Source organism: Cervus elaphus, chromosome 28, assembly GCF_910594005.1.
Source record: "Cervus elaphus chromosome 28, mCerEla1.1, whole genome shotgun sequence".
Taxonomy (NCBI): domain Eukaryota; kingdom Metazoa; phylum Chordata; class Mammalia; order Artiodactyla; family Cervidae; genus Cervus; species Cervus elaphus.
This window is the reverse complement of record NC_057842.1, coordinates 44,539,858-44,567,101: the sequence shown is the minus strand read 5'-3', so window position 1 is coordinate 44,567,101 and position 27,244 is coordinate 44,539,858. Positions and strand designations below refer to the sequence as shown.

Genomic DNA, 27,244 nt, shown 5'->3' with positions numbered 1-27,244 from the left:
ATAAGTATGAGGATTATGGCAATATGGAAAATGTGCACATCTAGCCAAAATGAAAAGTCAAACATAACTACATACATACTATGACAACATCTATATAAAACATATAAATATGATATAAATTTGGAAAGGAAAAATATTGGAAGGTTGCCACTCAAAATATGTTAGATTATCATGATGGGATAATTGGCAAATTTATTTTCGTTTACTGCTGAAATGATAAATATGTATCATATATATTTTGTATTTGTTTTGACCCATGACAAAGCTGGCAACCCTTTTCTGTAGATATTTTTAACTACTAAGTAAAAGGCCATTAGAAAAAAAAGAACACACATATTTCCACAAAACTTATTACTATTAAGTGATTTAAAAGAACTTAGTAATAAGCAATTTTAAGGCACAAAATGAATCCCAAAAGACCTTTAACAGTGAGAAATAGTTTTTTCAACTATGAAAAATAAGCCATAGTTTTGAACTTCTGAGGTTTGGAACCACTAAAGAGGTGGAGTGATAAAGAGCAAGAGACACCTTAGAGAATATCACCTCATATACCATCCTCTAGTTACAGTTCTCTCTGGATTATGCTGGAGAGTTGTGGCAGGTTTGTTAAAACTTACAGAATCATCATTGTGAGGTTCAAATATTTTTAGTACAAATTACCAGCAAAGTCCCGAGTAATTTAGATACCACTCACCAGTAAGTAGGATAGACCAGTGAACACACGAGCAACTCTTCTCTGGGTCACTTATACAATATCACCTTCAAAGGTATCTCAATTTGTAGTTCTATTTAGTAACCCAATTGGAAGAAAGCAAGCCCAAGCAAAGATCTGAATAACCTACCAGACTGATTTCCACAAAAATCTCATCAGTAAAAGAAAAATTCTTGATCTGTAGTTTCCATTGGGAACTTGGCATCCAATAACATCTGCAAAATTAAAGAATCTCCAAAGATAGTATGCTGTGGTTTACAATGTTGAATCTAATGTCTGCCACCTAAGCACAGCTGGAGTATATTTCAAAGATAAGGAAGTAATATTAAAAAATAATGAAATTTTAATTTCTCCCTCTTCAGTTATAATGCAGAGTATTCAACATCAATTCTGTTCTTTCCCCATTTAGCAAACATCAATCCTCAACCTACAGATAACAGCTCTAGAATAATGTAATTTATCACCTCCTTTCAAATGGCAGAAGGCAAGATAGCTCTTTACGATGCTAAGAAAATCTAGGTACCTCTAGGCCTCTAGTTTCTAGTTCACAATCAGAGCAATCCTTCTTTTTACCTCTTTAAATACAGATGTAATGAGTGTTTTAAAAAAAAAAAAATGTCAACCATCAAAAGCCAAAGAAAAGCTTACTGAATAAGAGACTTTCCTGTAAAATTTCACTAAGGTCAATTTATAGGTTACCACAGTCATTCAACTTGGTTTAAATGGACCAACTTCTTTTTACCAAAGAATTGGGATACACAAAATTCAGGTAAAATGAGAAAGGAAATAAGAGTATTTTAGATTTTATCTCTAGCTCCCATATTAAGAGGAGGATATTGTTAAGATTGGGGCCTCCCCGGTGGCTCAGCAGTGAAGAATCCATCTGCAATGGAGGAGTCGCAGGAGATGCAGGTTCGATCCTTGGGTAGGGAAGATCCCCTGGAAAAGGGAATGGCGACCCACTCCAGTATTCTTGCCTGGAGAATCCCATGGATGGAGGAGCCTGGAGGGCTACAGTCCATTGGGTTGCAGAGTCGGACATGACTGAAGCAACTTAGCATGCATACATGCAATGTTAAGATTAAACTGAATATATCAAGACTCAAGGACAACCTAATATGCCAAAGAAACTATCTGCATGTTACATGTTACCCCATATATTCATTTATTTTAACTGATAGTTTCTCTATAATCTACTAAATAATTATTCTCATAAATATTGCATTCTCTGGCATGTTGATTTAGGTTATTTTAGAGTAAAATTATTCCTGTGTAATGTAAAATTGCTAGCTATGCATTAGTCAGAATTACTAAGAATAAAGGAAGACAGACAAGTCCAGGACCAAAAAAATCAGCTAAGTCTTAAAACATCTTGTGATCTATGATACTTTAAGATGCCAGTTCCTCGAAGAACTATTCATAAACTAAACAATTTGTCCAAGAGTCTAAGAGGAAGGGACAGGACCTATTATCTTCTGAGTTCCTATTTTGATGCAAGCAACTGCTAGGGAATATGCATTGTATCAATTATCTTCATAACAACCCTGACAGGCAACTTGTTCCCTTACAGATAAGGAACCTGATATTCAGAAGAACTAAGTAATTTGCTTACAGTGAGACTAAGGTCAAAATTCAAACCAAGGACCCAAACTCTAATTTTTCCTTTCATATCTTACTACACTCATTCAAAATACTAGAGATTCTATTCTTTTAAAAGACCCAGTTATAAAGAAAGTGATAGCCACTTATATTCTTATGTTATAGACTTCCTATATTATATCAGGGAGTCAGGAAAGTGGGCCAACAAACTATGTGCCAGAGGCAAGGTGCCTAGCAAAAGTTCCAGCAGGTACCAGCTTCCTTTTTTCATCCTAGCTCTTGATTTCTCTTTTACTGCTGCACATTATTGGTTTAAAAAACCATGGTCAATAAGACTGAGTAAATCTCGTAGTTCAGTCGTAGCTACTCTAAGAATTTCTAGGTAGACTGTTTTTAGGGAAAATTCATGGCAACTGGATTTAGTCACATGGGCAGGGGATAAAGTAAACAAAAATAATTCTTTCCTTGGTCAAAAGGGTGTTACATGAATAACATATAATTCATGCTAGAATCATTCTATATTAGCAACTGAAAATTTTGAATTACTCAGTTTTAATCAAGTAATAAATTTAAATGACCACTTTCCAATTCTAGGTGTTGATTTTTCATGTTTCCTAATAATATATAGGTAATTGTAAAGAAGTTCCAAAACTAAACCTATGCACTTGACTTTTTTTGATTAATAAATTCAACAAACCGTTTTACAAATATATTAAGTAATGGCAATTTTTTTAGCTTATTACATCTGACTAAAAATAAACAGGCTTTAATAAGAACTAGAACTAATAAAATGGGTTTATCTTAAAGAAATAATTTTACCATATTTATTGCAATATTTTTATACTATTATGATCAATACTACCTACAAATAGGATGTAAGGTGTTAAATTTACATTTTAGGGCTTGTTCTGAATCTGAAACAGTTTACTGTCTTAGTTTGCTCCCTTGTATTCTCATATGATCAACCAGGAATAGGTATCTGGGCCTAGCTATTTTTCCTTCAAAAGTGTCATCAATAACTTTTCTGTAAAGCTGAAAGGAGAAAGCAGCAACCATTCTTCTCCTCCCTTGAACCACCTACTAGCCTAGTGCCTCTCTATAAGGATGAGAAAGGAATTATCCACCGCCTTCTTTCTGCTAGAGACCACAGTTCACTAAGCACAAAACTCGTGGTTCTGGAGCTCAAACCTCCTGCTTTTTCTCACTCTAGATGATGGATAACATAGAAGTTTTAGCATAGCCTTCTGCCCCATTTCCAGACCTGGGTTACTTCTTAAGAGAGAAACCTCTTTTTCCTTAAAAAAATGAGTAAGATTTTCTCTTCAAAAAGGAGATTCTGTGAACATCTAATAAATTATCACTAGTTAAACAACTAAAGGCAGCTAATACTCTTTAGTACTGTTGCCAATGTCAATGCAATGTTAAGACAGAAAAACTTGATCTCTTCATCCAAACTGCTAACATAATTAGATATGTTCTGGTTTAATTCTTCATTTTTATAATTTAACATGGAATTAGGCAGTCTTTATTTAGTCTGACAATTGCTGAAAACATACTAAGTACCAGAACCTACTAAATGCGAAGCCTTGGACATAAAAATAACGAAGTTCAGTTGCTACCAAATCCATGTGCTCCAAACTGAGATTGGTTGCGGGGTGGGGGTAGGGTGGAGGAAGCAGTTAACAAAGTGTGTTAAACGACACAACAGTGATTTGCACAGCTTACCCCCAGAGAACAGAACATATTTCTGAGAGGAGATGATGCTGGACGAGCATTTTTATAGAAACGTTTTCTTTACTTATTTTATTTTTCTTATTCTTTTCCTTATTTTCTTTCTTTAATCTCTTTAATCACTTAGTTTACAGCCCATTTCATATTTTCCTCTATCTTTGGTTTTGAAGATGCGAAGTCTCCTGTTTCCTTTTATTTCTGGTGGGTAATGTCCATGTTTTGTCATTTCTGTTTGAGTGTACACCACTAGGTATTATTTTCATCATGACAATCTTATATGTTCTGGATTCTGGCAATGTAACTCCAAACCAGTTTTGCATTTGTTAACACTGTAGTCCCAGAAGGCCAAATTATGATGTGGTTACAAAGGAATCTCAATTCCTTATTCTGGGTTTAAGGATCTCATACCACATAAGCAGGTTAAAATCAGACTTGAAATTCACAATAAGACACAGGTTTGGGGATGGTAGCAGACTATATTTCCAAATTTGGCTACAATAACAGCTCCCATTTCAAATGTTCTTTGTTCTTTGAGACCCTGACATTTCTCCCAGTGAAGCAGTAGAATCTATGTGCTATCTCTCTAAACTGGACAGGCCTTTGTGACTACCTTGACAGAATATGGTAGGAGTGACCCTATAACTCCAAAGGGTAGGTCATTAAAATGCCACATACATCCTGCTAGTTCCTTTAGGGTGCTTGTTCTTGAAACTGAGCCAAGTACTGTGGGAAGTGTAATCAGCCCATGGAGAGGCTCATGGGGAAGGAAACTGAGGCCCTAGTCAAGCTCCCAGGTGATTGAGCGGCAACATATCAGCCATGTGACTGAACCACCTGAAAAGTGACTCCCCCTGCCTTAGTTTAGCCACTCCAACGCCATATGGGGCACAGATGTATCTCTGTTCAGCCCCACCAAATCTGTAGTTTTGTGAGTAAAATAGATGATGACTTGTTTTAAATCACAAACTTTATTAGAGTGGTTTCTTATGCAACAATAGATAAATAAAACAAAATCTCCTCTTTTCACTAGATTTTTTTTTCCATCCCGAGTCTCAAGTGGATACTGTTGAGGAAATATCCCTCTGTAATAAAACTGTACTGCATGCTAACATATAATAGAAAGGTTTTACTGAACAAACAATACAACCTCTTTTAAGTGGATGTTATCAGCACCCTTGCTAATCACCCTTCTGAAAATTTTAACTTAGGACTACAAACTTCAGTTACCCCTTTCCTCATATATGTGGCAGAGTCTTCTATCTTCCACCTGAGTGTCACAGGTTCATTCCTCCCCAGCTGACCACAAGCCAATTCTTAGTGCATGGAGGCATGTCTTCAATTGTACAATTGTACTGATGTGTAACAAAAAAGCCCATTATTTTGATGCACAAAGGAAGCAGAGTATGGTGGTCCCCAGCCTTTGGCTAGAAACCTGTTTTCTTTCCTTCCTGCAACAGTCCTTGTAATTGAAATATTCTCGTTTTAAACCTCTGAATCTGTGACCTTATTTTTTTAAGAATACAACATTGCTTGCAGTCTTCCTGAGCCAGCATAAAATTTCTCTAGATAGCCTTCTCCCTGTGTAGCCCTTCAAATTTTGGTTTTATGCAAGGGTATGCAACTCCCTATATCTTAAAAGCCCAAGGGTTCATTTTCTGTCCCTGAATGGACATTAAGACTCAAGCCCCAACTCAGGAGAGTCTATTTCTTGGTCCAATAACCCTCTCTCCCCACTGAAGGCCAACACAACACTAGTTTGTAATATGCTTACTGTTGTGACTTTGGGGTACGTCTTACTTTCTGGCATTCTGAGAGTTTGCTATTTTTCTTGTGAGCTAAGCTGTGTATTTAAACTACACCATTTGTTTTTTATATACTGTGGGATACTTGCAACAAGAGGAGTTCCATATTATTACATTCTACCATGTTTAAAAAGCAAGCTCTTTAGCCAAGTAGAGAGAGAAGGAAAAACATTTTACATAGAGAAAACAGCATCTGCAAAAACTCAGTTGAGTAACAACTTGGTAATATCCTGGAACTCTAAGAAATCTATTATTGTTGCAGTGCAGAGGCATACAAGGTAAGAAGTGGCAAGAAATGAGATGGAGAGGTAGGTAGGTTGCTAGAAAATAAGCACTTTGTAACACAAGCTAAGGAGCCTGAAGTTTTCCTGTAGGAAATGGGAACCAGCAAAGACTGTAAAGACATATTTCAGTAGATCACTTCAACAGATTATACAGCATATAGATTTGGGTCGGGGGTGGGAGACCTGACAATAGAAAGATCAGATATCTTTGGTGGGGGGAAGAGGAGGAGTGGAGAATAAACAGAGGCCAAAGACGCAGCTCCAAACTATGGCAGTAATAGTAGTGACTGAGAAAAAGGTAGAGCTCAGAAATTTAAGGAGTTAAATGAACATGGATTAGAGAATCAGGAAGAAGAAAGAATTTAGGCTATGTTCCAGATCTGTAGTTTGAGCAACCAAGTGGATTGTAGGGTTGTAGGAGAAATGGGTTTGATATGAGGAATTCAATTTTAAATGCATAGTCAATATCCTGATAGAGATGATCAAAGAGCAGTTAGATACCGTTACCAAAGGGGAACTGTAGGAAATGGAGGGACCCTAATTTCACTGTGGATTCCATTTTTACTGTAGGAATTTGCATGTCCAACACTACCCAGCTGACATTAATAGTGTCATTTATGATAGCTAGCATAAGCTCGTCCTAGCAACCCAAGAGATTGAAGGTAAGTCTCTGAATTCAGGCTACAGTTATGGTGACCATGTCTTAGGTCTTCTGAAATACTCAATTTTTGGTGAGTAAAACATCTTTACTGAAGCTATACCATTCCAACACATACACTGAGAAAGGCATTTAAGCTGCATTTTCCCTAAGTACCAAGTGCCTAAGAAGAAAAAAAGTGGTTCAGGTCAGAAACAAAACAGATCATTTGAACAGCCCTATGTACATGGCTACAGTCCATGGGGTCACAAAGAGTCGGACACGACTGACCAACTTCCCTTTCTTTCTTTCTATGTACTTATCAGGTGATCACCAAGGGTGTCACTTTCTACTCTAGAGTCTCTCCTTTCCTTTCCCAACAAGATTAAGAAGGAAAAGAGAAATGTTTAAAGTCCCTAGGGAGGACAAATATAAATTACTAATCTCAAGTGCCTTAGAGCAAAACTCTTTTTGTTGAGTAATTTTTTCCTTTTAACTTTTAATTTTGCCATAATTTGAGGCTCATTGAAAAGTTGTAAGACTAGCAGAAAAAATCTCGACATACAATTCACCCATATTCTCCAAATGTTAACAATTTACCAATTTGCTCTATTATTTTCTCTATATAAAACACTCATTTTTTCCTGAACTGTTTGAGAGCTACTTGCTAGCCTGATGAGCTTTTACCCCAAATACTTCATTGTGTATTTCTTAAAAACAAGGTCATTCTCTTATATAATTCAGTACAAATATCAGGAAATTAACAGTGATACGATATGATTATCTAATCAACAGACTCCATTTGGCTTTGCCAATCATCCCAAAAACGCCTCTCACAGCAAAAGAAAATCCCAGATCACACTGCATTCGGCTGTCAGTCTCCTTAACATGGAACAGTTTTTTAGTCTTTGTTTTTTCTTTTGAAAACAAAATTTTAAAAGTTATTTTGTAGATAGTCCCCCATATTGAGCCTTTTTTAATTTCTCTCATGATTAGATTTCAGGTTATGCATTTTTGGCAGGAACACCATGGAAGTAACGTTGAGGTCAATTTGGCACAATATTGGCGAGGCTGGGTTTACAACTTAGTTAAGGTGGTATCTGCTGATTTCCTCCAGTTACTATTTCTCCCCAGGTGGAGACCGCCTGCCACGTGGCGTGGAGCCTACAGGATGGAGGTCGTCCCGCCGCCACCGGGTGCCTGCGGCGGGGAGGCGCACAGGATAGACCCACGCCGCCTCGCCCCGCCGCCCCCGGCTTGGCCGCAGAGCAGAGGCGGCACCGCCAGTCGGCTCAGCCATAGGCGCACCCAAGAGCCCGCGCACAGGCCCAGGCGCGCGGCTCCGGCGCCAAGGGCCAAATCCGGGCACCAGCTGACGGTCCAAAGGCTGAGCCCTGCGCGTATCCAGAGGCCCAAAGTCCTTGGCGGCAGACACCAAAGGAGACCATGTCAGCAGTTACTATTTTTCCCTTAGTAATTAATAGGAATATTATGGGCGGATACTTTGAAACTATCAAAATATTCCATTACTGATAAACCACCTACCAATTTTAATGTCTATTGATGATTCTTGCCTAAAACAATTATTTTGATGGAGGCCAATTGCTGATTTTCTATTTCGATTATTCTTTCTACTTTCATAGTTGGCATTATATTGATACTTTAACAAAGAAATTTCTCTTTTCTTTTACCTACCTATTTTCATCAGTATGAACTCACGCGTTATTTGGTTCAATGAATTATAACTCATTATTTTCACTCCTTTGATGCTCAGTTTGGGTTTTTTGGTTTTTTGTTTGTTTGTTTGTTTTTTTAGTGGGTCTGAGTCCCTCTAAAAAAGAAATTCTTAGTGTTTTTCCATCCCGTTATATGAGAAAGAAAGCATACAGGGGTCTGAGCTGCCTAACTGCCCTTTCCTAGGTGAGATAAAGCTCTAGGAGTTTCCTTGGACGGCTTGGCCCTCCTTTCTGAAAAGAGGACTGGGAGCACTTCAAAATGCTTACTTTCCCTTTCCACCTGTCAGAAACATAAGGGATTTTTCTCAGATCTTCAACATGAAAAGTGGTCAGACATCTGGAGACAAAAGTCATAAAAGCGTGGGGATCTCCTTAGACTGGATTCCCAGGAGTTCTTAACTCTCAAGCTAGTCCACACTCAGTCTTCAAGCAACTAGTAAGTTATCATTTAAGTGATCCTACAAACTGCAGCAGCTGGTGCTCTGTATTCACCTCTCTAGTTTTCAGAGTGATGATTGTCCTATGACCTCAACTCTGAGAAATATATTAAAAGTTACTGATTTTCAGTTTCAGAGTTTTTTTTCTTGTTGAAGAAGGGGAGCAACAACTTCTAAGCTCTTCACGTGTTAGAGCAGAAACTGGAAGTCTCAAGAGATACAGATTTATTTTTCTACTATTTCTTTCCCCAAAAGTTATTAATAATCTAAATTGAGGCACAGAATGTATTAAAAGAGGGAAAAAAATTAAGGTTTATTTTAGGTAAAACAATACCCACTAGATTATATAAGACACCATCCCCTCTTTTCTCTTTATCAGGCAGGAGCCTTGTTTGCCATGAGTATATTGCATGCCTGGTGCATAAAACAGTATGTGGCACACAGTAAGCATTCAATAAATATTTGTTAAACTACTGAGCTAGGAGATAAGGTGCTTTTCTTGACTGATCTCCATTATCATAAGGCTAGAAAGGGGCCAAATCCAGCCCTTGTTTTCTTCTGGGTTTTGTGTTTCATCACCAATTGAAATAGAAAACAATTTTAAATCAAAGAGTTTTAAAGTATATTTAAAATACTATTAAATACTCAGTAACAACAAAATTTCTTTATGGCAACAAAAAACTGACTCATCCTCTTGGTCATCTTGGACACAAGATTTTTTTTTTAACCTCATTTATGGATATGTTCCATTTTTTCTTATGATACTGCTTATGTTTACTTACCATATCCAAGAAACTGAAGTAGTAAACTCATTAGATATTTTTTAAACAAGCTAGGCAGTATGGTCAAAGGCAGAATTTAATATTTAGAACATTTGGCACATTCAAAGACCACAATTAGATCTGCTATGACTGAGTTTCATGCAATGCAACTAAAATGCTTTCATTATGGGATAACTTTTGCAGCTGTACTTTTTGACTTCCATTTTAGGATGTTAATATACTTTAGAATATTTCATCTTACTTATACATATTTCATTAAAACTACAGTAATTAAAGTATACTATAATATACAAGCCAATATTGGCAATACAGAAGCCAATATGTTAAGATAAAAAGAGTCTGCTGCAAATTTTTTACAGCTACAGATAAAATTTTAAGAGGTTTAATACTAGATACACAGTTTATAAGAAAAAAGAAATATTCACAAAGGAAGATAGTAGGGAACTTACTGAAAGATGTTAATGTTGGAAAAAGTTCTCTTATAATTTGATAATATTAAAATTAAATGAGAAATATGAACTCCATCCTGAAAGTAATGGGAAGTCACTGAAGAATTTTAATCAGGAAAGTAATTAGATTAACTTTTATAAAGATTATTTTAATTCCCTTCATCACACTAATTGTTTTAAACTTATTTATTGTGCTTCCCCAACTAGAATGTAAATTCTATGAGAATATAGATTATATCTGACGTATTCATTGTTATACCCCCCAATACCTATATGTCACATGCAGCAGGTAAAAAACAAAAATGGCTGAATGAATTAACATAAACAACCAATTAAGAAGCTAATACTTTTGGGTGGGGCTGGGCAACAAAACAACAACAACAAATAATTAAGATCCTAAACCAATGAATTATTAGTAGGGGCACAGTCTCAAATCAGCCTGAAAAATATTAAAAAGTGAGATTTGAAAACTGGTAACCAAAAGTTGTGGGCACTGAGGAAAAGTAAAAAGTAAAATATCATGTGTGGAATTTCAAAACCTACTACAAAGCAAAAATAATAAAGACAGTGTATCAATGGCATAAAGATAAATAAACAGATAAATGGAATAGACTGGAAAATCCAGAAACAAACTCTTACATTTAAAAATCAGTTAGTTTTTGATAAGGGTGCCAAGTTCATTCAATGTGGAAAGAACGGTATAAATGGTATGGGACAATTGGGTAGCTACATACTAAAGAATGAAGCTGGACTCTTACCTCACACTATATACAAAAATTAATTTAACATGGATCATAGAAATAAACTATAAACTCTTAGAAGAAATTACCAGGAGTATATCTTCATAACCTTGAATTAGGCAATAGCTTCTCAGATATAACATGAGCAACAAAAGAAAAAAGAATAAATAAGTTGGATGTCATAAAAATTAAAAACTTTTGTGCTACAGAGGATACTATCAAGAAAGTGAAAAAACAACCCACATAATGGAAGAGAATATTTGCAAATTATATAGCTGATAAGAGTTGTACCAAGATTATATAAAGAACTCTTACAATTCAACAACAAAAAGGCAAATGACACAATTTTTAGATGTGGAAAGGACTGAAATAGATGTTTCTCTGAAGAAAATACTTAAGTAGTACATGAAAAGATGCTCAATGTCATTAGCCATTAAGGAAATGCAAACTAAAGCCACAGTGATATACCACTTCACATCCATTAGGGTGGCTAAAATCATAAAAGAGAGAACAAGTGTTGATGATGGTATGGAGAAACTAGAACCCTCACTCACTGATGATAGAATTGAAAAGCTATATAGTCACTTTGGAAAACAGTTTTAAAAGGTTAAACAAAGTCAGCATATGATCCAATAATTTCACTCATAGGTATATCCAAGAGAAATTAGAACACACAGCTTATATAAAAACTAACATACACATGTACACAGAAGTATCATTTGTAATAGCAAAAAAGTAGTTAACAACTCAAATATCTAGCAATTGATTGATGGATAAATAAAATGTGGCAAATCCATATAACAGAGTATTATGCAGTCATAAAAAGAAATGAAGTATTAATATATGCTACAAAATAGATGTACCTTGAATATACTATGCAAAGTCAAAGAAGCCAGACACAAAAACACAAATATTCTATAATTCCATTTCCATGAAATATCTAGAATAGGCAAATCCATAAACAAAGAAGCCAGATTAATGGTTACCTCAGGTTGATGGTGGAGGACTAGGAAAAGTGACCACTAATGAGTTCAGTTCTTTTGGAATGATGAAAATGTTATAAAATTATTAGAAAGTGGTGATGGCTGCACAACTCTGTGAGTATACAAAAACTCAAAGAACTAGTCTCTTTAAAAGATGAATTTTATCATATGTAAATTATATCTCAATAAAGCTATATTATGATAGCACACACACGCACTTCTGGACTTTTGAATAGATCACTCGCCTCCCTGGTGCTTTCCAGCTGACTGCTGCAGAATGCTCAAACAAATTTCAAAAATAAAACATACCAAAACTCTTCCAGATTTATAACTACAGGCCTGAAAGTTAATTTAAGGAACTGTTAGAGTGTGAAGTCCTTGACAGCCATAAAACTATCAATAGCATAGTTCTATTTCCCTTCATTCCTGACGCTGTTGTTTATTTCCTATCACATTATCTTATATATAGTGAGCGTTCAATAAAAGTTTGCTCAAATGAATCTTCAAAAAAAAAGTCTGGGAATGTGAATGCTTAGAAGAAAGTATTGCTATAGCGAGGCTTTCCAGAGGAGTACTGATTTCTGAATTCCATCTCTTTCTATTTTTAGCCTTCAACCATTTTGAGGACAGGAAAGATTTGAGATGTGAGAGTTGAACCATAAAGGAAGTTGAGAGCCGAAGAACTGATGCTTTTGAACTGAGGTGTTGGAGAAGACTCTTTGAGAGTTCCCTGGACTACAAGGAGATCAAACCAGTCAATCCTAAAGGAAATCAATCCTGAATATTCATTGGAAGGACTGATGCTGAAGCTGAAGCTCCAATACTTTGGCCACCTAATACAAAGAGCTGACTCATTAGAAAAGACCCTGATGCTGGGAAAGATTGAAGGTGGGAAGAGAAGGGGATGACACAGAATGAAATGGTTGGATGGCATCAACTCAATGGACATGAGTTTGAGCAAGCTCCAGGAGTTGGTGATGGATAGGGAAGCCTGGCGTGCTGCAGTCCATGGGGTCACAAAGAATTGGAAACAACTGAGCGACTGAATTGATAACTGAAGATTTGAGAAATCTTCAGAACATGATCCTAATATAAGGGGTGCCAGTATTACCTTCTTGAATTTTTAATTAAAAACATCTTTCATGCAAAACATCTCTACAGCAGAGTTGACATAAAACACAACAAACACCCTCGTACCCTCTTAGATTAGGGAATGGAGTGGTCTGTTTAATATCCACTCACTAGACATAGACTAGTACTTGTCAAATGAATTGGAACAAAATGTACAACAAATTGAGTTGATGTGATCTTATCTTTCTTGAATAAATCAGACAACATTTAGGTATCTTGCACTGCCTTAGGGTCATGGCTGTAACCAACTATCATTATTCTTTATGTTAGGCTATTGTTGCATGTGTACTCAGTGAGGAAGTTTTAGCTAATGCCAGACAGACTAATTTTTACTATAGGACAGTGAAACCAAGAAAATTAAAAGCTCAAGTCTGCAAGCTGAAACATCTTTTAAAAAATAAATAATCTGTAATTTACCATTAAATTAAGAAGCAAAACAAAAGAAAAGCTGAATGAAAACTTAACTAGGAGGAATGCTGGCATTTGGGAATCCTTTCAAAGAGAAGGGATCAAAGGAGTAAGCTTCACACAGTCTTTCAAATATGAAATGTCTGGTGGACTATAAAGAGAGGAGGAACAGAAGGATCTCTGCAAATACTGGTTTGATGAAGACACAAAAAGAGAAAAGCTGGTTTATTTATTTGTGCCTTTTTATTTCTTTCTCTGTGTCCATTCCAAGAAACAGACAACCACACCAGGCCAAGCAAACACGGATGCAGAGTTATAATGCTCTTTTACATGTTAAGTTCACAGCAGCAATTTTATATGGCCTGGAAATTTCATCAAATCTATAAGTTTCCAGGTGTTGCCAATTCCACCTATAAAAATCACTACTGTACAGATCAGCAAAAATACACTGCTTAAAATATCTAACGGGGTGGCTTACTGGAACAACAAGATATCCCATGAAAGGCATAGTAAAAAGTCTACAGAAAAGCATATGTAATATTTAAATATCTTATTGATTGTTAAGTAAACAGAACATCTACCTTGGAACTTCACGTTAAATGAAGGTAAAGTTAACCTCCCTTTCCCCACTCTCTTCATTCTCTAGCCTGTCCTCTAAAACAGCATCTTTGAAAAGGCAGCTGCAAATTTTTCTTTTCGAAAACCAACTCTAACACACATTTTAAAAACTAAGAAATAGTTATATGTATTCACAGGGGGAAAAATCTGGCACTGAACTTTGCTTCTGAATTCCCATATACAGGAATCAAAACAATTTACAAAAGATATCTGTAAATTAGACAAGTAACCTAATGCATATTAGATACATGCAGAAAGATTATAATTTAAACAATTATAATTGGGGACATAGATTTAAAAAAAACAAAAACTAAAAAGTCGATCCTATATTAAAATGTCATTTGAACACAGCAAACATTGTTCTGTGTTTTATGAAGGCTCACGGCAGGGCTAGGTTTACATTTAAATCATTGACATTATTTGGTAATTATTCATTTTGGGGTAAAATCTAATACAGCCACTCATGTCATAAGACCACATACTATAGAGTTGGAAGGTATCCAAGAGCTCACTAGTCTAAATTTTCTCATTTTACAAAAGAACAAGGCCCAACTAGTTAACTGATTTGTCCAAAATGCCTGGTGCTCTCAAGATTCAGACAGAGCAAAACGCTGGGTTTATTGTCTTTAACATTGAAACTAACTGAATCACATTTAATCAAGAAGAAACATCTTTCAAAAGCTTAATTTTTTACTTTCACCATAAAGTGATTTTCTGAGTTTGAAAGAACATTAAGTAGCAATCACTCTCGGTAATAAAGGAAATCTTCAAATATTTCCTCAAGATCTAAAGCAATGGAAAATTTTAAAATAATCCAGGATAAAAACAAGGTCCTACTGTTTAGCACAAGGAACTATATTCAATATCCTGTAATGGAAAAGAATATAAAAAAGAATGCATATATATGTAAATATATATATATAACTTAATCACTTTGATATACAGCAGAAATTAACACTGTAAATCAACTATACTTTGATAAAAATAAATAAATGAATAAAAATTCACCAGGGAAGTCCAAACTTAGGGTTCTGTCTTTTATCTTTTTCTCACAGTAGTAGATGCAGAGGAATCTTATATCTGAGTTTGATCTAAGGAAAGGAAAATCATTAATGGAGCAATTTAATCCACAAACTGCCATCTCCTCAAATAATTCTGGTGGGTTTGTCAGTTTTCTGCTAACCATTGCAATATGCTTTGGTATCCTGACCATTGTGAAAGAGACATTCCCAAAAAGGGTCTGACTTGACCTACTTAGACCTTGACATCTGGAAACTGCATTGTTCCCCATCTTCTCTCCACCACCTGTGAAAAAGATCAGAAAGGTTAGTTGGCGGGTCCCAAGAGGATTTACCCCATGCCCAAGGTCAGGGGCGATGGCGGAGAGAAGCTACCCCATGTCCAAGGAGCAGCGGCTGCACTTTGCTGGAGCAGCTGTGAAGAGATACCCCACGTCCAAGGTAAGAGAAACCCAAGTAAGATGGTAGGTGTTGCTAGAGGGCATCAGAGGGCAGACACTAAAACCACAATCACAGAAAACTAGCCAGTCTGATCACAGGACCACAGTCTTGTCTAACTCATGAAACTAAGCCATGCTGTGTGGGGCCACCCAAGACCCTCCGGTCATGGTGGAGAGGTCTGACAGAATGTGATCCACTGGAGAAGGGAATGGCAAACCACTTCAGTATTCTTGCCTTGAGAACCCCATGAACAGCATGAAAAGGCAAAATGATAGGATACTGAAAGAGGAAATCCCCAGGTCAGTAGGTGCCCAATATGCTAATGGAGATAAGTGGACAAGTAACTCCAGGAAGAATGAAGGGATGGAGCCAAAGCAAAAACAATGCCCATTTGTGGATGTGACTGGTGATAGAAGCAAGGTCTGATGCTGTAAAGAGCAATATTGCATAGGAACCTGGAACGTTAGGTCCACAAATCAAGGCAAACTGGATGTGGTCAAACAGGAGATGGCAAGAGTAAATGTCGACATTCTAGGAATCAGCGAACTAAAATGGACTGGAATGGGTAAATTTAACTAAGATGACCATTATATCTACTACTGTGGGCAGGAATCCCTTAGAAGAAATGGAGTAGCCATCATGGTCAACAAAAGAGTCCGAAATGCAGTACTTGGATGCAATCTCAAAAATGACAGAATCATCTCTGTTCGTTTGCAAGGCAAACCATTCAGTATCACGATAATCCAAGCCTATGCCCCAACCAGTAATGCTGAAGAAGCTGAAGTTGAACGGTTCTATGAAGACCTACAAGACCTTTTAGAACTAACACACAAAAAGATGTCCTTTTCATTATAGAGGACAGGAATGCAAAAGTAGGAAGTCAAGAAACACCTGGAGTAACAGGCAAATTTGGCCTTGGAGTACGGAATGAAGCAGGGCAAAAGCTAATAGAGTTTTGCCAAAAGAACGCACTGGTCATAGCAAACACCCTCTTCCAACAACACAAGAGAAGACTCTACACATGGACATCACCAGATGGTCAACACCAAAATCAGATTGATTACATTCTTTGCAGCCAAAGATGGAGAAGCTCTATACAGTCAGCAAAAACAAGACCAGGAGCTGACTGTGGCTCAGATCATGAACTCCTTATAGCCAAATTCAGACTTAAGTTGAAGAAAGTAGGGAAAACCACTAGACCATTCAGGTATGACCTAAATCAAATCCTTTATGACTATACAGTGGAAGTGAGAAATAGATTTAAGGGACTAGATCTGATAGACAGAGTGCCTGATGAACTATGGATGGAGGTTCGTGACATTGTACAGGAGACAGAGATCAAGACCATCCCCATGGAAAAGAAATGCAAAAAGGCAAAATGGTTGTCTGAGGAGGCCTTACAAATAGCTGTGAAAAGAAGAGAAGCGAAAAGCAGAGGAGAAAAGGAAAGATATTCCCATTTGAATGCAGAGTTTCAAAGAATAGCAAGGAGAGATAAGAAAGCCTTCCTCAGTGATCAATGCAAAGAAATAGAGGAAAACAACAGAATTGGAAAGACTAGAGATCTCTTCAAGAAAATTAGAGATACCAAGGGAACATTTCATCCAAGGATGGGTTCGATAAAGGAGAGAAATGGTATGGACCTAACAGAAGCGGAAGATATTAAGAAGAGGTGGCAAGAATACATAGAAGGACTGTACAAAAAAGATCTTCAAGACCCAGATAATCACAATGGTGTGATCAATCATCTAGAGTCAGACATCCTGGAATGTGAAGTCAAGTGGGCCTTAGAAAGCATCACTACGAACAAAGCTAGTGGAGGTGATGGAATTCCAGTTGAGCTATTTCAAATCCTGAAGGATGATGCTGTGAAAGTGCTGCACTCAATATGCCAGCAAATTTGGAAAACTCAGCAGTGGCCACAGGACTGGAAAAGGTCAGTTTTCATTCCAATTCCAAAGAAAGGCAATGCCAAAGAATGCTCAAACTACCACACAATCGCACTCATCTCACATGCTAGTAAAGTAATGCTCAAAATTCTCCATGCAGGCTTCAGCAATACGTGAACTGCGAACTTCCAGATGTTCAAGCTGGCTTTAGAAAAGGCAGAAGAACCAGAGATCAAATTGCCAACATCCACTGGATCATTGAAAAAGCAAGAGAGTTCCAGAAAGACATCTATTTCTGCTTTATTGACTATGACAAAGCCTTTGACTGTGTGAATCACAATGAACTGTGGAAAATTCTGAAAGAGATGGGAATACCAGACCACCTGACCCACCTCTTGAGAAACCTATATGCAGGTCAGGAAGCAACAGTTAGAACTGGACATGGAACAACAAACTGGTTCCAAATAGGAAAAGGAGTACGTCAAGGCTGTATATTGTCACCCTGCTTATTTAACTTATATGCAGAGTACATCATGAGAAACACTGAGCTGGAGGAAGCACAAGCTGGAATCAAGACTGCCAGGAGAAATATCAATGACCTCAGATAAGCATGTGACACCACCCTTATGGCAGAAAGTGAAGAGGAACTAAAAAACCTCTTGATGAAAGTGAAAGAGGAGAGTGAAAAAGTTGGCTTAAAGCTCAACATTCAGAAAACTAAGATCATGGCATCTGGTCCCCTCACTTCATGGGAAACAGATGGGGAAACAGTGGAAGCAGTGACTGACTTTATTTGTTTGGGCTCCAAAATCATTGCAGATGGTGACTGCAACCGTGAAATTAAAAGACACTTACTCCTTGGAAGGAAAGTTACGGCCAACCTAGATAGCATATTAAAAAGCAGAGACATTACTTTGCCAACAAAGGTCCGTCTAGTTAAGGCTATGGTTTTTCCAGTGGTCATGTATGGATGTGAGAGTTGGACTGTGAAGAAAGCTGAGTGCCGGAAAATTGATGCTTTTGAACTGTGGTGTTGGAGAAGACTCTTGAGAGTCCCTTGGACTGCAAGGAGATCCAACCAGTCCATCCTGAGGGAGATCAGTCCTGGGTGTTCATTGGAAGGACTGATGTTGAAGCTGAAACTCCAATACTTTGGCCACCTCATGCGAAGAGTTGACTCATTGGAAAAGACCCTGATGCTAGGAGGGATTGGGGGCAGGAGGAGAAGGGGACGACAGAGGATGAGATGGCGGGATGGCACTATCGACTCGATGGACATGAGTTTGAGTAAACTCCGGGAGTTGGTGATGGACAGGGAGGCCTGGCGTGCTGCAATTCATGGGGTCGCAAAGAGTCGGACACAACTGAGCGACTGAACTGAACTGAACTGAAAGATGAGATGACAGGCCTGTAGATGCACCTGTGGCCTCGGACCAGTGAGCAGCATTCTCACTTGCATGACAAAGTGAAGCAGCAGCCTGGATTTCTAGAAATATAAGCAATTTTCATTTAAATGAATTGTCTCTAGAGACCCTGGGTAGATACTACAAAATGAGATGCTCATAAATTTTCTTAGCAAATCCTTAACCCTCATTTTCACTGATACCATTATTTTTGTATGAATAAGAAAGAGTAAGTAAAGAGATCTGAGGGTAGAAATTTTTTAAAGAAAGAAAAGTGTTATTTGCTCTGTTTGGCTTCAAGATAAAGCTAATATGCAGCATGCCAAAGGTTAACCAAAATATCTAATCTGGAATCCAAAGAATAAATACGAAAATTAAAATAACACTGAGACATAAAGATCTGAAGGATAATGAGTACCCACAGTTACTATGCAGGTGTTCCACAGACAAAGACAAAGATATCTTTCTGTTCCTGCTATTTAAACCTAGAGGCTTCAACCTTTAAGTCTGATACAGAACTACATTATAAGCTGTAATGATTTCATTTTCTCTATCCTGTGAGATATTAGAAAGGTCCAAATTATGGTCAGAATGCAAAACTAAAAGTAAAAAAAATGCACAGAATTGCTTGTGGGTGTCATTAAAGAAAGTGAATATACAATTAGAAGAGTGATATCACAATGAGGAACCTCACAAGGAGACTGCCATCATTATACGATGTCAACTGTTTAACCAATTGAATTACTTAATTCTGATTTCCTTTACCTATTTATTCCTTAATCCACCATTACTGAAATTAGAAGACTTAAAATCATGCTCCTAATGAGGAAAATTGTATCTCTCAACAACAACAACAAAATATACTAGACTCAACAGAGACACCAAAATTCCTCACAAAGAGAGTCACAAAACAAGAAGACAGAATATGTCATTGTGCTTACTTAACACTGCATAGTTTATCATACAAAACAGGACGCTACTGAAAGTGAAAGGGGACACTATTAAAAATCACACTAGGAAAGGATGCAGAGCAACAGCAACTCTCATTTACCGCTGATAGAAACGCAAATGTTAAGAGCCACTTCAGATAGCTTGGCAGTTTCTTATCAAGTTAGACACATATCCACCATATAACCAACTCAGCAGTCACGTTTCTAGTTATTTTCCCAAGTGAAATGAAAACATGTTCATGCAAAAATCTGTATGTAAGTTTTTACAACAGCTTTATTCATAATCACTAAAAACTGGAAGCAACCAAGATACTGTTTAACAGGGTAATGGACAACAAACTGTGAGACATCCATACAATGTAATACTATTCATTGATAAAAAGGAACAAGCTAGTGATTCAGACAAGATAGATATAACTTAAATGTGTCTTCCTAAGTGAAAAAAAGCAGACCTGAAAGGTTACATATTATGCAATTCTCTTCATATGACATTCTACAAAAAGTGAAACTAAAAGTACAGAAAAACAAGTAAGTGGTTGTGAGGGACTGGGGGAATGGACAGCCGTTTACTAAAGGGGACACATGGGAATTTTTAGGGTGGAGGGAATATTCTGGAGAGGTAGACACCCAATACTATGTATCTGGTAAAGCACAAAGAATCTTACAACACTAAAAGTAAACTTTAATATATGCACATTAAAAAAAAAAAAATCAACCAAGAGGTTGGGGACCTCAAGATGGAATGCAGACATAATCTCACTGAAAAGGGTACAAGAAAAAAAAAAAAGGAGCTGACTTAAAATTACTTTGGAAAATCATGTTTTTATTGGAAACAGTAAGGGTAGAAGAAAAAGGAACTGTACGTGAACAGTTTTCTAGTTGGCAGGTTGTTTCTTATAGTGATAGAAGTTAACGTTTCTGAAACTTATGCCACAGTTGAAGAAATAAAGAGATGGATAATAGACGGTGGAAGCCAGGCTAAAAAGTTCAGATAAACAAAAGGGGAAAGCTAAAACAATTCTATGGTATGGGATTAGTTAGCGTTATCAGTATGAACTGATGTTTAGCTTAATATACATACAGATGAAAAGATACAGAAATAACTAAAGATGTGAGAGAGAGATATATATATGAGAATTAGTATATATACATGTATTTCCTTGCTCTGTCTGTTGAGAAGGCCTAGAAACAGTGACATTCCAGTAGCAATGAGCATATTCATTGCCCAGATATTGGTTTATAAATACCACTAACCATGGAACCAGGGCTTCCTGGAGAAATGGTTGATTCTAGAACTAGGGTAGAAAAAATACAAGATGAGCCCACAGCATCCTGCAGTGCCAAAAGTAAAGAAATTTTCAAAAAACCCAAAAGGATGGGGACTTAAGAGCCAACCTGAAAGAGCTTCCATCTGCCAAAGTTGGAACCACCCGAACAGCAAAGTAACATAGTAAGAAATTACAACTCTAAGTATAAAATAAATACGCACAAGTCCATACTGATATCAATAAATGATTAAGGAAATAAATGAGGGAGAAAAGACAGATCTTCCTTACAAAATTTCAAATAATTTATGCAGATACTCTAAAGGTTTAATCTACCCCTCCTTTGAGCATGGGCTGGACTTAGTGACTTATGAAGAACAGAGCATCGAGGGTAGAGGTACCCTTATAGTGAAGAAGCCTAGCAAACACCACCTTGGCCAGATGACTCAAGGTTAACATCAACAATAGTAAGTCATATTGACAACATGTACCCCTAATATTATGTGATGAGAAGGGCAATTTATTTCTGTGGTATCATTCCCCCTAAAAACATAAACTCAGTCTACACGAGGAAAACATCAAGCAAACCCAAACTGAGACATGATAATAAACAAAACAGCTGACAATACTCCTCAAAACTGTTAAAATTATGAAAGATAAAGACTGATAAACTGTGAAAGAACAGAGGAGGCAAAGAGACATGATATCTAAATGCAATGTGGTATCCTGGACTGAATCACAGAACAGAAAAAAGACATGAGTGGAAAAGCTAGCAGAATCTGAATAAAGTCTGGAGTTTAGTTAATAGTAATGTACTGCTACTGATTTCTTAGTTTTGACAAATGTACCATGGTTGCATTACACGACAATAGGGAAAATGAGATGAGGGATAAAAAACTCTGTAACATATTTGCAACTTTTCTGTAAATCTAAAATTATTCCAAAATAAACAGTGTAATTAAAAAGTATGCCAGGAAAAAAATAGGACATTATGCTCATCTCATGTATGATCCAAGTCTACCTTCACTTTTAACATCCTTTGTTGAAAATCTAGAGCATAACAGTTGAGTTTCTGCTATCTGGTGATAAACAGAATATCTAACTGGATTCCATCACGGCTAAAAAAAATTTTTTTAGACTTGCTTTTATAATTTCTAGCTATAAATATACATTTTTTAAATGCTTTTAAAAAAGGCACCCTGAACTGATTTGGGGGTGGGGTACAGAAGAAAAGATAATTTGTAATGAAATTTAGGACTTCCTTTCTGTGCAGGTTTTACATTTAGGGCTTAAGTATTTTATTCTAGCAGAAGAGATAAGAACAACATGGCAACTGGAAAAGAAATCCCATTACTCACAAGATCAGTGACGAACTGAGGAGTCCACAACACTACTGTATCTCAAGAGAGATAAGGAACAAACAAATTGGTAGAGTTCAAAAAGATGACTTACAAGGATAAACAGGAGTAAAAGAAGATACTGAAAACTGACAAGCCATCTTCTCTCCTCGGCTGGTAGCAAACAGGCTGCATGTTTTAATTAACTTTTTGTATTAAAACAACTCTGTCTGCTGAAGTAAGATTAACATTCTCCTTAGACAGCTCTTGTTGGCAGAAATACCTTCTATTTGGGGGGTGGGGGGGTGGGAATAAATTACAGAGAGAGTATAGAAATCATTTGAAAGCAAACATTTTTCTTGATGCTCTTCTCCCTTCAATAGCTGTATGAAGAGGGTAGGTGTTTAAGGGAGTTACAGGTATTTCTAAGTACACTAGAATGGCATAAACCCACATACTTCATGGGGGAGGGGGTGATGCATGCTGCCACTACTGCTAAGTCGCTTCAGTCGTGTCCGACTCTTATGCGACCCCACAGACGGCAGCCCACCAGGCTCCCCCGTCCCTGGGATTCTCCAGGCAAGAACACTGGAGTGGGTTGCTATTTCCTTCTCCAATGTATGAAAGTGAAAAGTGAAAGTGAAGTCGCTCAGCCGTGTCTGACTCTTAGCGACCCCATGGACTGCGGCCTGCCAGGCTCCTCCATCCATGGGGTTTTCCAGGCAAGAGTACTGGAGTGGGGTGCCATTGCCTTCTCCGGGGAGGTGCATAACAAACTAGAATTATAGAAAAAATTACTTTCCAGTATGTCCAAAATACCAACGTGCATTATAACTGAACCTAATAGTAACACAATAAATATTACCCTTAATTTTCCCATAGAATCCATTTTATTTATTCATTTAGTCAATAAATATTTACGTTCCTTATGTGCTAGGCAAATTTTTTTTTTTAACAGCTCTATTTGTTTGGGGAGAGAAAAGATACATGCTCATTATTTTAAAATTCAAACAATTCAAACAAGTACAAAAACGACAGGCAGTAAAAACCATTCTACAACCTAACACACCCAGATTTAACATCTGGTGAAAAAGAATCTAGACACTCCTCTTTTGTCAGGCACATTAATAATTAATTTATTAAAAGCAATTTAGTCACTTTTCAAGTAAGTTTCTTTAAAAAAAAAGGATAACTCAGCTAAAAAGATTGAATTTTTAAATCAATATTAACCCTAGACTCTACCCTTATTAAAAATAATTTGAAAATTCAGCCCAATGATTTTCCTTCACCTGAAATGTATCTAATAGAACTTTTCTCTATTTCTACCTAGCCTATAGTACATAAATGGTCACCTACTACCTGCAGCAGTAAAAAGTAATAGTAAACAACAAAACAAAACCAAAGGAAAAAAAAACCCAGTAAAATATTTAAGTGTTGAAAATCACATTTAAAGGCAGGGATAAAAAAAATAAAAAATAAATAAATAAATAAAGGCAGGGATAGAGGGGTGAAGACAGGGAACTGCACAAGTCGTTGCATATTTCTCTTGATTTTTACTTCCATGTTCATCTTGAAAATCCTCAACAGAAAAAAGTTCAGGCACTTTCTTACTAAATACAATTTTAACTTGGGCTTGATTCACTAGGTTAAATCTGAGAGTGAAAAATGACCATATCTAAAGCTTTCACAGCATCTGAATTTTTAATACAGTGCAAACAAAACATACTCTCTTCTAAGCGATCAGTTATCCCTATTCCCACCCACCTTTCCTTTCACTCCCACTTACATAGATATCAATAGATGACTTGATGGCTCCCCCTGACTTCCATCCTGGCCTCCCTTCACTTTCTCCTCACCTCACTCTAGTGTCAGAAGTTATAGGTATACTATGGAATTGATTTCAGAATGGTTCCACTAAGAAAACTTGGCATTCCTCTTTTTGAAGCTTAGCCTTTGTTTTGGCTCTTCTCTTGCTGCCCCATAACTCAATACCCTGTCTTTATGTCCAACTGGGGACTGCCCGTGTCTCCACCTACTCTTCTTCTCAATATCATTTCTGATACTGCTGAGGCTGTTGATCTTTTAAAAAGAAAAAAAACAAACAAAAAACAGCATTTGGCTTTAATATTTTTCCTCTATTATCTATTTTCTTTATCTCTGATTTCTGCTCTTATCTTTATTTTTACATTCCTTCTGCTTACTTTGGGTTTACTTTGCTCTTCTTTTCTAACAGACTTCTTCAGGTAGAAGATTAGACCATTGTTTTAAAGTAAGCATATTTATTTTAGCTGTTTCAACATTCTTGTCTGTTAGTTCCATCATTTCTGCCTTTACTCAATCTGTTCATTTGGTTGTAAGTTATATTTTCTCAATTTTTGACACGTCTATAATGTTTTTACTGTATGCTAAATATTGCTGATTTGTATTCTTGAGTATTAGATTCTATTAAAAGAGGATTGGACTTTGTTCTAATGGGCAGTTAAATTACATCTAAACCAATTTGATCCACATGGGGCTTATGTTCAGGATGGGTGTAGAATAGTCTTCATTCTAGAATTTAGTCCTACTACAAAGTGGGTGACCCTCCTGAAGTCTTCCCTGAATTTCCCATGTATTCAGAGAGGTCTTTTTACTCTGGTGATGGGAACACAAATGACTTCTAATTCTGTATCAGCACTGGGAAGTGTTCAGTTGACAGCTCTTAATAACTTCTTCCCTAGAAGCAGTTCTTTCCCAACATCATGGCATTTCACCATAGCCAATGTGCAGAAGTGTGGGACTCCTATACGGATTTCTAGAGCTCTTTATCTATATAACTCCTTCCACTATGGTTATTACCCTTAAATTCCAGCCACCATGGCTTCCCCAAAGTCTGAAGATTGTGTCTCACACCAGTTAGCAACACCATAGGGTTCTATTTGGGATTGCCCGCCTGTACCGCAGTCTGGAAACTGACTCCAGGCAAAGAGCCACAGCAACTGCAGAGCTCACCTCTTCTGATTCCTTTAGGAATCAGAATGTTAAGACTACCAGTTGTCCAGTATGTGAGGACAATTGTTTCAAGTATCTGTCCAGTTTTCCAGTTGTTTATATAGAGCAGCAATTCTAGATCCTGTACTCTCATGGTGAGAAACAAAAGCCCTTTCTCACAGTATTTGACTGTATATCAAACACTATATATAAAACAGTTGTAGAGACTACATTAACAAAAATGAATGCAGTGAGCCTATTACTTCAAAAGAGAAAAATATCAGCATTTGTTGCCAACAATAAAATTAGAAACTTCAGGCAAAAATTAGAATTGCAGAAAACATATCAGCGACCATAACCTTGGCAACTTTCCAATTCTTACTCCTTACTACTTTTCAGATAAGATCAGTGGTGATACTAACACATGTGTGGAGTTTTAATGTTGTATACTAATGATTTGCACACCTGAGTGAACCAATGTTTCCAAATGACCAATGCATGGTACAAAATTATGGGTGAGTAAAATATTCATTCAAAATAAAAGACAGTACAATAGATTTTAATGTAATAATATACAAAAGTTCATTGAAATGATTTCAGATTCCACACTGCAACTAACCTTTAAGAAACAACTACCTGTCAAGTTCTGCCATAAGATCAAAGAAGAATATTCAACTACCTGAAAAAATGATTAAATTACTCCTTCTTTTTCCAGCTGCTGCTGCTGCTGCTAAGTTGCTTCAGTCATATCCGACTCTGTGCGATCCCATAGATGGCAGCCCACTAGGCTCCCCCGTTCCTGGGATTCTCCAGGCAAGAACACTGGAGTGGGTTGCCATTTCCTTCTCCAATGCATGAAAGTGAAAAGTGAAAGTGAAGTCGCTCAGTTGTGTCCGACTCTTAGCGACCCCACGGACCGCAGCCTACCAGGCTCTCCATCCATGGGATTTTCCAGGCAAGAGTACTGGAGTGGGATGCCATTGCCTTCTCCGCTTTTTCCAGCTATGTAACAGTGTAAGACTAGATTTTCTTCATTTACTTCAACCAAAACAACACTTTCCAACAAACTGAAGGCAGAAGCAGATATGAATATTCCATTGTCTGCTATTAAGCCAAAGATTTACAAAAATATGAAACAATTAATTCTTTCTAGTATTATTTATATTGACATTCAATGAGTTTATTATTATTTTTATATTAGTAAATATTTTAAATTTCTCTTATTTTTTAATTTCTGAATTTCTGATACAGTGAATATCAACAAATACAATCCAGTGAAGCAAAATCTCCTTGCTGTCTTCAGTAATTTTCAGCATTGAACAGGGGTCTTGAAATCAAGAAATTTGAGAACCTAGCAAGTCTAAGTACTGTGAAACTGCAAGAGATTTTGCTCAGTTATACCAGGCTAACTCCAGCCTCTGACACTACCCATCACTTACCAAGTGTCTGTCCTAAGTCACTTCAGTTGTATCTGACTCTGTGACACTAGGGACGGCAGCTTGCCAGGCTCCTCTGTCCATGGGATTCTCCAGGCAAGGATACTGAAGTGGGTTGCTATGCCCTCCTCCAGAGGATCTTCCTGACCCAGGGATCGAACCCATGTCTCCTACCTCTTCTGCATTGGCAGGTAGGTTCTTTACCTCTAGTGCGACCTGGGAAGCCCAAGTGTCCAGTGAAGGAAAAAAAAGGCTATACGTTTTGGGATTACCCCAATTTCCATCTGTCAAACTAGCCCACACAACTGTTACAAGTTCTTCTGATTTCTCTTTTCCCCTCTGATTCCCTCTGCCTGGCTCAAAACTAATCCTAAAAACAAGTCCATACTTAGCAATCGCTCTCAGGAACAGCTAGCTATTTCAGCTCACATGAGAAGGGATCTCTAGAATTTAAGTTTACCTCTTCTCTTTGCTTCCATAGCTCT

At 37.1% G+C, this 27,244-nt stretch overlaps 1 protein-coding gene across 7 annotated transcripts in view; it reads right to left on the bottom strand.

Annotated features, from left to right (window-relative positions):
• PDSS2 (decaprenyl diphosphate synthase subunit 2) overlaps window positions 1–27,244 on the bottom strand; it is a 273,201-nt gene that overhangs the window by 200,379 nt on the left and 45,578 nt on the right. For 5 of the 7 annotated variants that reach the window (XM_043889762.1, XM_043889765.1, XM_043889764.1 and 2 more), the window contains exon 2: window positions 15,304–15,354. The exons of the other annotated variants lie outside the window; for them this stretch is intronic. In XM_043889762.1, the coding sequence (XP_043745697.1) occupies window positions 15,304–15,354 (51 nt within the window). The remainder of the gene's footprint in view (window positions 1–15,303; window positions 15,355–27,244) is intronic. 7 annotated transcript variants of the gene reach the window in all.